Source organism: Cynocephalus volans, chromosome 1 (assembly GCF_027409185.1).
Source record: "Cynocephalus volans isolate mCynVol1 chromosome 1, mCynVol1.pri, whole genome shotgun sequence".
Taxonomy (NCBI): Eukaryota; Metazoa; Chordata; class Mammalia; order Dermoptera; family Cynocephalidae; genus Cynocephalus; species Cynocephalus volans.
In genome coordinates this window covers 301,457,632-301,472,064 of record NC_084460.1, presented here as the reverse complement: position 1 = coordinate 301,472,064, position 14,433 = coordinate 301,457,632, and the positions used below count along the sequence as shown (strand labels likewise).

At 45.9% G+C, this 14,433-nt stretch overlaps 2 protein-coding genes across 3 annotated transcripts in view; both read left to right on the top strand.

The window, feature by feature from the left end:
• Positions 1-2,273: 2,273 nt before the first annotated feature.
• On the top strand, positions 2,274-3,221 carry LOC134370025 (olfactory receptor 6B2). The gene has a single exon (XM_063086943.1). It carries the CDS (start codon positions 2,274-2,276, stop codon positions 3,219-3,221), a length of 948 nt encoding a protein of 315 aa, XP_062943013.1.
• Positions 3,222-11,231: 8,010 nt separating this feature from the next.
• Positions 11,232-14,433, top strand: part of NDUFA10 (NADH:ubiquinone oxidoreductase subunit A10) — a 61,071-nt gene continuing 57,869 nt past the window's right edge. The window contains exons 1-2 of one of the 2 annotated variants that reach the window (XM_063109295.1): positions 11,299-11,380; positions 13,890-13,965. In XM_063109295.1, coding sequence (XP_062965365.1) covers positions 13,903-13,965 — 63 coding nt within the window. In that variant the 5' untranslated portion in view covers positions 11,299-11,380; positions 13,890-13,902. Of the gene's footprint in view, positions 11,381-13,889; positions 13,966-14,433 lie in introns of both variants that reach the window. The other variant, XM_063109285.1, reaches the window with a different exon arrangement.

Genomic DNA, 14,433 nt, shown 5'->3' with positions numbered 1-14,433 from the left:
AGAAATCTGTGACATCTGAGTCAGTCTCATAAGACTCCATCTGCCATGCCAGAGACAGCTGGCAGGGAGTCGGGAGATTCCTTCCCAGACCCAGACTGTGCCTGTATGGAATACAGAGACCCAGCAGTACCCGTGAGTCTGGGGTCTCCCACATCGGTGCATTCCCAGGGCTGGTTCCCAGCAAGGTCCTGAGTGTTGATGTCTGCTGGGCACTTAGCTGTCCACCGAATATCGTCTTTTGCAAATCGAAATGCCTCAGCTGCAATTGTCTTAGTGCCCACGGGAGCATCTACTCGAATAAGCTTCACCGAGTTGCTCTTTACCTCGGGTCCCCTGCTCGAGACTAGCACAGGCGTGGGTGTCACCGGGGCCCTAGTCGTGGTAACAGCTCGTGTCGGTTGAGTGCCCACCTGCAAGCACTCAGTATCCACCTCATCCCCAGCACCACCGCTTCCCTGTGCCAGTATCCGTCCTGGGGGACCCGTTCTCGGCTCCTGCTTAGTCCTGCCCCGCCGCAGCCAGAGCCACCTGCAGCCTGCCTGGCGGGCCCCTCGGCCGTGAGCCGGCCGAGCCTGCGGTTCAGCGGTCTACGCTGGCCAGTGGGAGGGAGCCCTGGGCGTCCCCTGGGGCGAGGGGCTGCAGCCCCCGCTCTGTCCCCTCGGGCCGTCTGCGGGGAGCCCTGGTCGCCCTCGCCTCCTGCGGGGCTCGCTGCCCTGACTTGCGGGAGCTTTCCAGGCCTGAGAGGAGGGTACTGGCGCGGCGCCCGCTGTGTCGCCGCACTCGGATCTCGAGGTCTGCGCGTCGCCCCTGCCCTGGCACCTGCCCTGTCCGGGTCGGCGCGTCCGGCTCCCGCTCCGCTCGCTCGCTCCCTCCGCCGGGAGCTCCGGTGGCTTCCCCGCGGGCCACGCTGGGCGCTTCGCTTCCCTTTACGTTTCTGCTTTTTGGGGTGCTGGCGTTCGCCTTTGCCGGCGTGTTCCCGTAGGTGTCTTTAGAAGTCGGGGCACGTCACCCACCACGGTGCTGGGTTCGTGCCGTCCCATCCTCTCCGGAGCCCGCCCTGCTGGGCTGCGCCCTTGGTGACCGGCCCTCGCCCCCGCCAGCGCACGCAAGCAAGAGCCCAGACGAGGGGCGGTGCAGCCTGGAGGGCCCCGCAGCTCAGCCAAAGCCCCCGCGGCCACTGCGACCACCCCGCATTTCCCGCGGTGGCGGGCCGCGCCCCCACCCCTCCTGTGCCGCCACTCTCTCCAAGAGCTGCTGTCGTGGCTCTCAGGGGCTCCTTCTGCGTCTGCCGCGAGACCGACCTTCCCCAGGGCTCTTCTCCAGTAGCTGTCCGAGCCTTCTGCTGGCCTCAGTTTCCCCACGCTCGAGCTAGCTTCCCAGCCACCGCTGCGCTCTTCTCCAGCCGAGCGATGTCTCCACGTGAGTGTGTGTCTGCACGTGTGTGTGAGGTGGTGTGAGCATACGTGTGTGGTGTGCAGTGTGCGTGTGCAGGCACATGTCAGCACGGGTGGGTGGGAGCCGGGGCCGCACAGACCAGAGACTGAGACCCTCAGTCACTCACAGCAGCTTCTCCAGGCCCTGCAGCTCCTTCCTCGGGGAGGTGCTGTGCGTGACCCTGGTTCATGCCCAGCTCCCTTCTCCGTGGAGAACTTTCCATGGCGGACAGCCACAGCAGAGCTCAGACGCCAGCCGTGCCCTCTCGAGAATTCAGGAGGGAATTAAATAAAACAGGTCATCGTCATGATTCTCCATGTGAGGTGTGCTAGGAGTTTTTCACAAGCTTACTTGTGAAATAAGGCCCCAAACCCAACAACCAGACCAAGGAACTGATCCTGGGTCCTGGCCACTCCTCCTGGTGGCCGGAGCAAACAACTCGACCTGCTGCGTCCTACTTACCCGACCTGCATGTCGTCTCGTCCTGGTTCCCGCTTCGTCACCACCTCTGAAGGCAGCAGGCAGGGCGTGTCCGCCTTAAAACTCGACAGGGAGGCCGGTCGGTGAGCCCAGTTGGTCAGGGCATGGCGCTGATAACACCAAGGTCCAGGGTCCCATCCCTGTACCGTCCAGCTGCCAAACAGCAACAATCACAACAAAACTTGACAGGTGAATGTATCATTGCTCTTTCCCACTGCTCGTGGGAGCCACGTGTTTCACCTTTGGTCCCAAGCCCACCCTGAAGGTTTAGCTCTGCCTTCTCTCCTCTCCACTGTCCCTCAGCTCTTCACGCTTGTGCACTGATGTTTTGCAGGCCTGTGACCCCTGAGGACAGGAGGATGAGGGGGGAGAACATCACCAAGGTGGGTACGTTCGTCCTGGTGGGCTTCCCCACGGCCCCCGGGCTCCAGTATGTGCTCTTCCTCGCCTTTCTGCTCACCTACCTCTGTGTCCTGGTGGAGAACCTGGCCATCGTCCTCACCGTCTGGAGCAGCTCCCCCCTCCACAGGCCCATGTACTACTTTCTGAGCTCCTTGTCTTTCTTGGAGATCTGGTACGTGTCTGACATCATCCCCAAGATGCTGGACGGCTTCCTCCTGCAGCGGAAACACATCTCTTTCGTCGGGTGCATGACCCAGCTCTACTTCTTCAGCTCCCTGGTGTGCACCGAGTGTGTGCTCCTGGCCTCCATGGCCTACGACCGCTACGTGGCCATCTGCCACCCCCTGCGCTACCAAGCCACCATGACCACGGGGCTGTGCATCCAGCTGGTGGTCTTCTCCTTCATGAGCGGCTTCACCATCTCTGTGATCAAGGTGTCCTTTATCTCCAGCGCCACGTTCTGTGGCTCCAACGTCCTGAACCACTTCTTCTGCGACATTTCCCCCATCCTCAAGCTGGCCTGCACAGACTTCTCCACCGCAGAGCTGGTGGATTTCATCCTGGCCTTTCTCATCCTGGTGTTCCCGCTGCTGGCCACCGTGCTGTCCTACGGACACATCACCCTGGCTGTGCTGCGCATCCCCTCGGCCACCGGCCGTTGGAGAGCCTTCTCCACCTGTGCCTCCCACCTCACGGTGGTCACCATCTTCTACACGGCCATGATCTTCATGTACGTCCGGCCCCAGGCGATTGATTCCCGCAGCTCCAACAAGCTCATCTCTGCTGTGTACACTGTCCTCACGCCAATAATAAACCCTTTGATCTATTGCCTGAGGAACAAAGAATTTAAGGATGCCCTGAAGAAGGCTTTGGGCTTGGGTCAGGCTCCTCAGTATGGCATTTAAGTGTCCTAGAATAAAACAACACTTTATATGGAAATTTCTGCTCTTTAAATTAATCTTTAGATGAAATTTAACAAGACTACAGAACTGTGCACACAGAACAAGACTTCCACCAATGTCTTTTCACAAAAGGACCAGTCTCATGTAACCAGCACCCAGCTAAAAATTCGCAGCTTCCCGCCCGCCCCCTGCCAGTCACTAACCCTGCTCCAAGAGAACCACTTTTCTGTCTTCTAACACCAGACACTAGTTTTGTCTTTTTTGTTTGTTCTTATTTATTTATTTATTTATTATTGTAACATCATTGATTGTACACATCTGTGGGGTACAGAGTTGAATATCAATACCTGTGTGCAATATATGATGCTCAAATCAGGATAATTAGTATATTCATCATTATCCAATGTAATTGTTTTCGGTGGCCCTTTACCAATTCTTCTCTTACTCCCCCTCCTCCTCTCCCACCTCTAGTAACCTCAGTTCTGTTCTCTCCTTTTGAAAGTTCAATGTATTATTGTGACTGTTGTGTCTTTCTTTCATTTATTTATTTTTTAGCTCCCACTTATGAGTGAGCACATGTGGTATTTCTCTTTCTGGGCCTGGCTTATTTCACTTAACACAATTTTCTCTAAGTTCATCCATGTTGCTGCAATTGGCAGTATTTCATTCTTTTTCATGGCAGAGAAGTATCCCATTGTGTAAATATACCACATTTTCTGTATCCAGTCATCCAGTGATGGACATTTAGATTTCCTTATCCAGTTGTCTGACAATGGACAGTTTGACTACTGTAAATAGAGCTGCAATGAACATGGGAGTGCAGGTATCCCGTCGACATGATGATTTCCATTCCTTTCAATATATTCCCAGCAGTGGGATTGCTGGATCGTGTGGAAGATCTATCTGTAGTTGTTTGAGGAACCTCCACACTGTTTTCCATGATGGCTGCACCACTTTACACTCCCACCAGCAGAAGACACTAATGTTGATGTTTCATGAAGGCAGTTGTAAAGTATTCACACATTTGTGCTCAGCTTCTCTTGTTCAGCATGATGCTTGGTGAAGCCTTGATGTTTTTGCATGTAGCAATAATTCATGCATTCCCATTGCTGTATAATATTCATATGTGTAACATAATGCATTTATGTATTTAGTGTTGATGGACAGTATTATGAATACTATTGTGGATAATGCTGCTATATGTTTTTTGATTAATATACATAGTTTTGTGAGCTATGTACCTAGCTAGACCTACATATGTATAGGCTATATCTATAATTGCTGCAAGATAAGGTATGTGTCAGTCAGGTTTAGTAGAAATGGCAAAACTGTTTTCCAAAGTAGGTACACCAGTTTTCACTCCCACTAGCGGTATTTGAGAATTCCAGTAGCTCCATGTCCTTACCAACAATTAACATTAAAATTATTTTTTTTCAATTTAGCCATTCTGGGGTTGTAATGGTGTCTCATTTTAACTTGATTTACATTTTCCCAATGACAAATGATCTACCTTTTTAATGTTGGTAGTTCATTGTCCTTTTGGATGTGCTCTTTCTGAAGTGCACATTCATGTCTCCTCACTATGTTTATATCGAGTCTCTCTCTTTTTCTTTTTCTTTCTTTCTTTTTTTTTTTTGTTTTTTGCCTATAGGAGCTCTTGCATATTCTGGATACAAGCCCTCTGTTGGCTGTATTTATTGCAAAATCTTCTCCCAGTTTGTGGGCTTCCTTTTCATTCCCTCAACACTGTCTTTTGATGTAGAGAAGTTATTTTATTTTAATGGCCAGTGTGTACATTTTCCCCTTTGTAGTTATTCATTTTCCATTTAAAAGATATTTGCCTCTCCCAGGTCATGAAGATATTGTCCTGTTTTGTTCTAGAGGCTTTATTGTTTTATCTTTCGTGCTTAGATTTGCAGTCCATCTGAAATTGATTTTTATTTATGGTATGAGATATGGGCTGAAATTCATTCTTTTCTATATGGACATGAAATTGACCCAGCGCCCCACCCAGCGTTTATTGAAAAGATCACACTTTTCCTTCTGGAATGTCACCCTTTTCATAGACCACGTGACTGTTTGGACTCCCCTCTGTTCCATTTCTCTATTTGTCTATTCCTGCACCAATAGCACACTGTTGCAACTCCTACAGCTTTTCATATACCTTGATGTCTAGTAGTGTGTCCTCCATGTTTGTTCTTTTTTTGAAGACTGCCGTTGTTACTCTTAGCCCTTCCCAAATGGGAGGATATACACTTTAGAATCAGCTTGCTCGTTTCAGCAAAAGAAAAACTTGGTGGATTTTTATTGGGATTGTGTTGCATCTATAAATCAATTTAGAGATAAATGGCATCATCACAATTTTGAGACTGTTAATTCAGGACCAAGACATATCCTCTCCACTTACAACTTCAATTTCTCAATACCATTTTGTCATTCTCGGTGTAGGGGGCTTTCACATCTTTCTGGGTATTTGAAGTTCTGTTTTTTGTTTTTTTTAATTCTAACATGAATGGTATCTTTTTAAAAATTTCATTCTCTGTTCCTTTGTTTTCAGTACATAGAATACACTTTAAACTTTCTTTTTGAAATAATTATAGATTTACAGGAAGTTGCAAAGAAATGTACAGGGAGGTCCTACGTGCCCACCGCCCAGTCTCCCCCAATGTATCATTTTGCACAGCTACAGTACAGTATCCACACCAGGAAACTGGCTTTGGTAAAATCTACAGAACTAATTCAGATTCTACCAATTATACTTGCACTCATGTATGTGTGCATGTGTGTGAGTGTGTGCATAGTTCTATGCTATTTTGTCACCCATGTAGGTGGCTTTGGTGACCACCTCCATAATCAAGATACAGAACATTTCCATCACCACAAGCTCCCCTCATGTTACTGCTTTATAGCCATACACTCCCTTTCCCAGTCTCTAGCAACAACTAATTTGTTTACCACCTCTACAATTTTTTTTACTTCAAGGATGTTATATAAACAGAATCATATCGTATATAAACTTTTGAAACTGGCTTTTTTCACTCAGCGTGATGGATCTTGAGATCCATCCAGGTTGCTATGTGTATCAACAGTTTGTTTTTACTGTTGACTAATATTCCATGGTATGGATGTACCACAGTTTGTTAATCCGTTCACCTGCTGAAGGATGAGTGTGCGGCCTCTGGTTTTTAGCTGCAAGGAATGAAGCTGCTGTGGACATTAATGTACAAGTTTCCCTGTGAACCTAAGTTTCCATTTCTCTGGGATAAATGCCCAATAGTACAATTGCTGGGTTGTTTGGTTAGTCTATTTCTGGTTTTAAAGGGAACTGCCACAATCTTTAGTGGAGTGGCTATACCACTTTGCTTTCTCACTAGCTATGTACAATGAGTTAGCTTCTCTGCATCCTTTCCAGCATCTGGTTTTATCATTTTTTCAAAGTATTATTTTAGCATTTCTGATAAGTTTGTAGAAATATCTCATAGATTTAATTTGCATGTCTCTACTGGCTAGTGAGGTTGACCATGTTTTGTGTGCTTATTTGCCATCCATATACATCCTCTTCAGTGAAATGTCTGTCCACGTCTTTTGCCCATTTTCTGATTGGATTGCTTCTTAATATTCTGTTCTAGGAATTCTTTATGTATTCTAGATACAGGTCTTTTGTCAGACATGTGGTTTGCAGGTATTTCCTCCCTGTCTGCAGCTTGCACTTTCATCTCTTAAGAGAGCCTCTTACAGAGCAAAGGCTTTCGATTTTCATGAGGTCCAGTTTACCAATTTTTCCATTATGGATTACGCTTTCGATGTCAAGTCTAAGCATTCTTCCCCTAATCCTAGGCCAGACATTTTTATCATATATATATATATATATATATATATATATATATATATATATATATATATATATATATATATATTTTTTTTTTTTTTTTTTTCTAAAAGGGCTATAGTTTCACCTTTTACATTTAAGTCCAAGATCCATTTTGAGTTAATTTTTGTAGGTGTGAAGTTCATATCAAGGATCATTCTTTGCCCACATACGTTTGAGTTGTTCCAACCCCATCCGTCACTGAACTACATTGGTGCTATTGTCAAGTATCAGTTGAGAATATTTATGATGGTTTATTCCTGGATTCTCTGTCCTGCTTCATTGATCTATCAACACCACATGCTCTTAATAACATTATATAGTAAATCTTAACATTGGAAGAGTGATTCCTCTCATTTATTCTTTTTCAAAATTGTTGTGGATATTCTAAGGCCTTTACATTTCTATATAAAATTTATGATATTTGTCTATGTCTACAAAAAACCTTGCTGAGATTTTGATAGGGATTCCATTAGATCAATTGGGGAGAATTGACATTGTTACTTTGTTGAGTCTTCCAATCCATGAACACAGTAAGTTTCTCCAAGTATTGAGGTCATCTTTGATTTCTTTCATCACTGGTTTGTACTTTTCAGCATGCATATTCTAAGAATGTTTTGCCAGATTTAAATCTAAGTACCACATTTTCTTGGAGCAATTGTAAATGGTATTTTATTTTTCACTTCCGTTTCCACTTGTTGGCTGTTAGTATACAGAATGCGGTTGATTTTAGTGTGTTGCGTGATGTGTGTTGAGCTGGTGTCCTGCCACCTTGCTGAACTTACTTACCGGTTCTAGGAGCTTTTTTGTAGATTCTTTTGGATTTTCTATGTAAACGATCACGTCGTCTACAAATGAAGACCGTCTTATTTCTTCCTTTCCAATCTGTATGCTTTCTGTATGCCTTTATATCTTCTTTTTCTTCTTCTTCTTTTTTTTCTCCTTATTGCAAGGGTTAGAACTTCCAGCGTTCTGTTAAATAAGAGTGGGGACAGCAGATATCCCTGACTTGTTTTCTGTTTAGAAGGAAAGCCCAGCACTCAGCCTTTCACCACTAAGTATGATGTTAGCTGTAGGGTTTCTGTAGAAGTGCTTTATCAAGTTAAAGCAGTTCCCATTTAGTCCTTATTTGCTAGGAGATTTTTGGTTTTGTTTTGTTTTTTTTCTGTTTTTTATCATGAATGAGTGCTGGATTTTGTCAAATGCTTTATCTGCATCAGGTGACCTAATCATTGATTTTTCTTCTTTAGCCTCTTGATAAGGTGGATTACATTGGCTGCTTTTTGAATATCAAATTAGCCTTGCATCCTTTGAATAAATCACATTTGGTTTGTATTACTTATTTTATATATTGCTGGATTCAATTTGCTAACATTTTATTGAGGATTTTTGTGTCTAGGTTTATGAGACATATTGGTCTGTAAGGTTTTTTAAAAACTATTTTTCATACTGTCTCTGTATGGCTTTGGTACCATAAAGTGGACTGGGAACTGTTCCCTCTTCTATTTTCTGGAGGAGATTGCATATGAGTGTTCTCACAACTAGAGAAATTTGAAACACATAGTCTATTTCTGTGGACCAAGAGCCCAATTTATACTAATTATAAGACTAATAGGTTTAACTAAATAAATTTTGGCTTTAAAAAAAGTAGTTTGGGAAACATATCACAAAACATTCCTAACTTCAATGCTCATCATGAACATTACTGTTCATGTCCTGAGGAGACCCGTCCCCACGGACTCTGCTGCCTTTAGTCCTTAGGGCTTGGAATCCAGCTCTGGATGAGGGTGTCCAGGGAGGAGAGACAAAGTGTGGAGAGTGTCTTGATGGGGGAGGCAGGTCTCAAAATATAGTGGTGGATATAATTCCATCTGGAGGAATGTTTGAGAAACTTTAGGACAGTGATGTTTGACATTTAATTCAATGTTACTTTCCGTTTTCTACAGTGATCTCTTTCCTTTTTTCATTATGTAATCAGTAAGTTGTCATACACAAAAACATAGCTTTAGGAAATAAGATAAAGGACAGCATCTTCACCTGGCGTAAAGCTGGGAAAGACAACAGGAGCACTGGAGGTGAGATGCAGAAGGAATGGAAAACGGAGCAGGACAAGAATATCTGAAGAAAGTGCACCCCCCACTCCCCACTGCACAGGATTCTCATAAAAAATTGGAAAGGACACTGTCTTTCTAGAGATGTGAAGGGAGGTCTTGAGTCTCTTATTTGAATAATAAGCAGTGACTTCATGGGGCTCTCTGGTTATACCTGGTGTATATGTCCGTTTCTGTTGCTTATAACAGAATACCTGAAACTAGGTAATTTATAAAGAAATGAAATTTATTTCTTACAGTTCAGAGGCTGGAAATCCACAGAACGCATCTGGTGAAAGTCTTCTGTGTGGGAACTCTCTAAAGGGTCCTTTGGCAAATGGGGTGTCACGTGATGCTGCGGATTGACTGAATTGTGTCCCCCGAAATCCACAGATTAGAAGCTTAATTCCCACTGTAACTGTTGAGGGTGAGAAATCCTATTATGACAATTGAAAGGTGGGGCCTTGAAGAGGTGATTAAGTTGATGGTTTAATGGTGGTCATGGGAATGGTTCTGAGGGCTTTAAAATGAGAGTGCACCAGGAGCTCTCTTTCTCTCTGCTCCTCCATTTTCTACCATGTGAGACCCCTGCATTGCTGTAAAGACACCACCAGAGAAGACCCTCACCAGATGTGTTCCCTGGAATTTGGACTTCCCAGCCTCCAAAACTGTAAGGAACAAAATTTCGTTTTCTTACAAATCACATAGTTTCTGGTATTTATAAGCAACAGAAACAGACTAATGCACATGTTGAGAATGGTCTGAGCAAGAGAGAGTTAACCTTCTCATTTGCTCTCCTTTTAAAGCCATCAGAACAAGCCCATGACAACCCATTAAACCATCAACCCATTATTCCTCGAATAGATCAATCCATTCACCAGGGCACAATCCTCACAATCTAATCACCTCTTAAAGGTCCCACCTTTCAAATACCATAAATGGATTTTCCACCCACCTAGCACTGTTGCAATGGGGATCAAGCTTCGATGAGTTCGGGATTGAGATGGGAACATTCAATCCACTGCACCCAGGTATTGAAGACATGGTCATACAGCTTCCTTTGTGGCTGGGGCACAGCGTGAAGGATGTGGTTCCTGCTCAGGGAAATGTAGGGTCTAGACCAGCATTTCTCTCAACTTGGACCATCTGCATCAAAACTAGCTGCAAGCTTGTTAAACAGATTTCAGGGCCCATCCAGGACCTAAGAAGTCAGACCCTTCAGATCTGCATTTGTACTTGGGATCTGCATTTTTGACAAGCAGTATTTTCATTAGAGAGACATCCCCTGAAACGGCCTTCGGTTCCACAACTCCATTCCCACTGTTTTACACTTGCCTGGTCATTCCGAAAAGCTGAAAACCAAAGCAAAGTTAAATGAAAGAAAAGTTAAGATGTTAAGAACAAAAAAGCCTATGAAGAACACTGAGATTATAAAAAACCTTCCCAAACGGCAGGCGTCGTATGCAAGAGACCTTATGTTTAAGATAATTACTCCTAACCTAAGAGGAACCGAGAACCTAGATCCCCGAATAGATTGCAGTTTTAATACATGGAATACCTGCAGCATGTTTTTCTGTATGTTTTTAAATGCTATTTCAGGTGTTTACCCCAGGACCCGTGGAAGAGACCATTTAGACTTGGGAGCCAGTGGTGACTCGGGCAGGGACATGGCCTTGGGCACGTCTGTCCCGGTCCCTTTTCTACCGGCCCCGACGCCCCGCGCTCTTCCCTGCGTCCAGCCTCACTCCGCTCCCTTGTCCCCTTCCCTTCCCACACACCGCCGGGTCCCAGGCCACCTCCCTGGGAGGCTTCCAGGGAGGCCACCGTGAGGAGGCACTGGCCTTGGCAATCAGGGCGCGGGGGGCCCCGGGCTCGGGACCAGGCGCGGTGGCAGCCTCCACCCTGCAGAACCGTGGCGCGGGGCGTGTCCTGACGTTCCATCTCCGAGCCTCATCCCGCAGAAGCCGGGTGGCGGCCCCGGCCCCCGCACGCGCACGCGCCGCCGGAAGGTTCCCGACAGGCGCCGCGGGCACTCGGACGTGACGTCACGGCGGCGCGCCGGCCGCAGGAGAGGACCCCGTCGCTCCCGCGTCCCTTCCAGTCCTTGAGCCAGAGTCGACCGCGTAGCTATGGCCCTGAGGCTCCTGAGACTGGCCCCGGCGTCGGCGTCCGCGCGCGGCCTCGTGGCGGGCGCCCAGCGCGTGGTGAGGGGGCGAGGAACGGGGGCGGGGGCCGAGGGCGGGGTCCTGGCCCACGTCCCCCGCGGACGCCGCCCGTTCCTCATCTCCGGTCTCTAGGCCGCCTCTCCCAGGGTCACTGTCTGAGGGGACCCTGCAGACCCCGGGGATGTTTGGTGCACAGGTCTCATAGGGGCCTCGAGTTTGCTCTTAGCTCCAAGCGGGACGCCGGAGCACGGAGGAGGTCGGTCACCCGGCTGCCCTGGGGTGGGAGGCCGGTTTGCAGACGCCGTACCCTCGAGCATTGCCGCGGCGGACGAGGGAACCCGGGAGAGCCGGGGCACGCACGCGCGCGCTCTGTCTCCTTCTCTCTCTTTCTTTTCTTTCTCCCCCTGTCCTCCATCATTCCTCTCTTTCCTGTAGCAGCTCTATCAAGCGCCACTTACGTCGGGCCCTGCTAGGAGCTGGGGTGATGTGATGTTGGGCAGAAATAGAAGAAAAGGCATTTGTGTTATATTTGGAAGGATTAGGAGAACTTCCTGTGGTAGAGAGCAGTGGGATGACATTGAATGTGGAGGGAACAACAGAAGCAAAACAACTATGGCTGGAAACATTAGGAAATTTTTTTTTTTTTTTTTTTTTTTGGACTGTGGTTGTGTTTTCTTTGCTTCCTAGTGGCTTCCTAGGAGCTACATTGGTGTCAGATTGTAAAGGGACTTGGCCTCCACGCTAGGGATTTTGATCAACAAAGGATTTTGAACGGAAGAGTGTAATGTCTTATTTAAAAAATCACATAAATGTTTCTAGGAGATAACTCAGGCTGCAGAAGAGGAGAGAGAAGAAAGGTGGTTATCTCTCTAATACCCGGTGTTCTGGGACCTATGTTAGTGGAAGTGAGAGCCCAGAGTAGAGGTGGTCTTCTGGAATCCATGCACTGGACCCACACACCTGAACAGTGCATTCATTTCTGGGCACTGCACTCGAATGGGGATATAGAATAGCTTCAGTAGGTCCAGAAAAGAAGGAGTAAAATGAGAGGGATATATATCTTGTTACTTGATGAATAATTAAAGGAATTGGAAATGTGCTGTTAGAGATTAGTCATTTCATGTGATTCTAGAGAGCAGCATAATGAGACCAAGGATAGGAAACGATAGAGAAGACTACCATAATTATAAAGAAGCACTTTTAAAAGATTTGGAAGTTGGGAAATAGTTGATTGCTTGATGCAGACATTACTGTGTACCAGCTCTGTGCCAGTCTGTGGTATATTCAGGTTGTGGACACAGATGGGAAACAATTTGTACGTGGACCAGAGGTAGCATAGAAGAGAGTTTAATTTCTGGAGTGCAGGGTATCAATTTGGTTATCTCCCCCCCACCCCAACACATACCCACACTGTTACCTCATCTGCTCCTCTTCTCCAGTCCACTTGGCCTGAGCTGCACTGGCCTTCCTGCTGATCTTTGAAGTGTCCTTGCCTTGGTGCACTTATGTTCCTATTGCCTGAAAGACCGTCTTCTGGATGTCCACTTGGCCAATTCCTCACCACCTTCAAGTTTGTTCAAATGTCACTCTTTGGCAAAGGCTCCATGACCACCCATTTTAATACTACACCCCATCCTGTGTGCTGTGCCATGCTCCCCTTCTCTGCTTTCTCTCCACAACAGTTACTTAATCTGCTATATAATTTACTTATTCGTTTTGTTAGCCCATGAGATTTTTGTCCTTTGGCTTGCTGTTGTATCCAATTGTCTAAAAAAAGTGCTTGGCATGTAGTAGGCCCTTGTAAATACTTGTTGCGTGAATGAGTGATACATAATAGCTACTGAGTGAATTAAGTATTCAGAAACTGCTAGGAGTTTGAAATTGTTGGAATATGTAGAGAATATACTGCTATTTACTAACTCAGTGTCCTGCAGATGGAACTTTGGACGGTTCCAGTTGTTTGCTATTGCAGACATTACTTCTCTGAGCATTTTGTTATCTATGCTCCCATTTTTTTCTTGCTATGAATATGTGTGTATGTATTATTTACAAAATGGGATCATAGTGGATTCTCTCTTTCTCTTTTAATTAGTTAAAAGCTGTGCTCTGTTCAGATATCCTGTTTTTTCCCCAATGTCCTTTTACTGTTCTAGGATCCCATCTGGTATACCACATGACATTTAGTTGTCGTGTCTCTTGGTTGTGTAGGTTTCTCTGACTTTCCTTGTTTTCAATGACCTTGACAGTTTTGAGCAGTGTTGGGCAGGTATTTTGTCTCTCAATTGGACTTGCTGATGTTTTTCTCATGGTTAGAATTGCAGGTGAGAATTCTGCCGCTGAACCACCCATGCTTGTGATTAGACTTGGGTATGTGTTCTTGGGAGGAAGATTTCAGAGGTAAAGTGCCATTTGCGTGACATTGTATCATGGGTGCATATCATGAACATGACTTACCACTGTTGAAGTTGACCTCGATTACCTGGATAAGGTGATGAGATCATTTCTCCACTGTTGTTACTCTTTTTTCTCTCTCTTTCCATACTCTTAGGAAGGAGGCTGTGATGTGCAGCCCACAAAGGAGTAGAGTGGTGTGCTTCCTTCCTCGAAGCCAGAATGTTAACATGGTAACTAGGAAATCCTCTGCACGGGAGATATGTCTGTTGTTCCACATTTGTTCATTTACATGTTCAGTAATTCATTTATATCATTGTGGACTCATGATATTCTTTTATGCTTTGGATTATAACATCATATTACTTTTTGATATTTATTTTATGCTTTGGATTATAACATCATGCTACTTTTTTGTTGTTTCTCAAATTGTTCTATCTGTGGCCATTGTGAGTTCCTTTGGTTGGCTTCTGTATCCTGTGACATACCCTTCAGTTTGTGTGTGTGTGTCATTGCTCCTAGGCCCTCCTAGATAATCTGGCAAGGAGACATACTAACCTGTATATTTACACATATCTGTAGGTATTTCTGTGTGTAACCATCTGTATTTATATTAATCAGATTCCTGATGCTGTGAGCCCAGTGTCCTTGAGGGTTAGTCACCACCAGCCGCTTATGAGGGTGCTCGTTGTCTTGTCCTA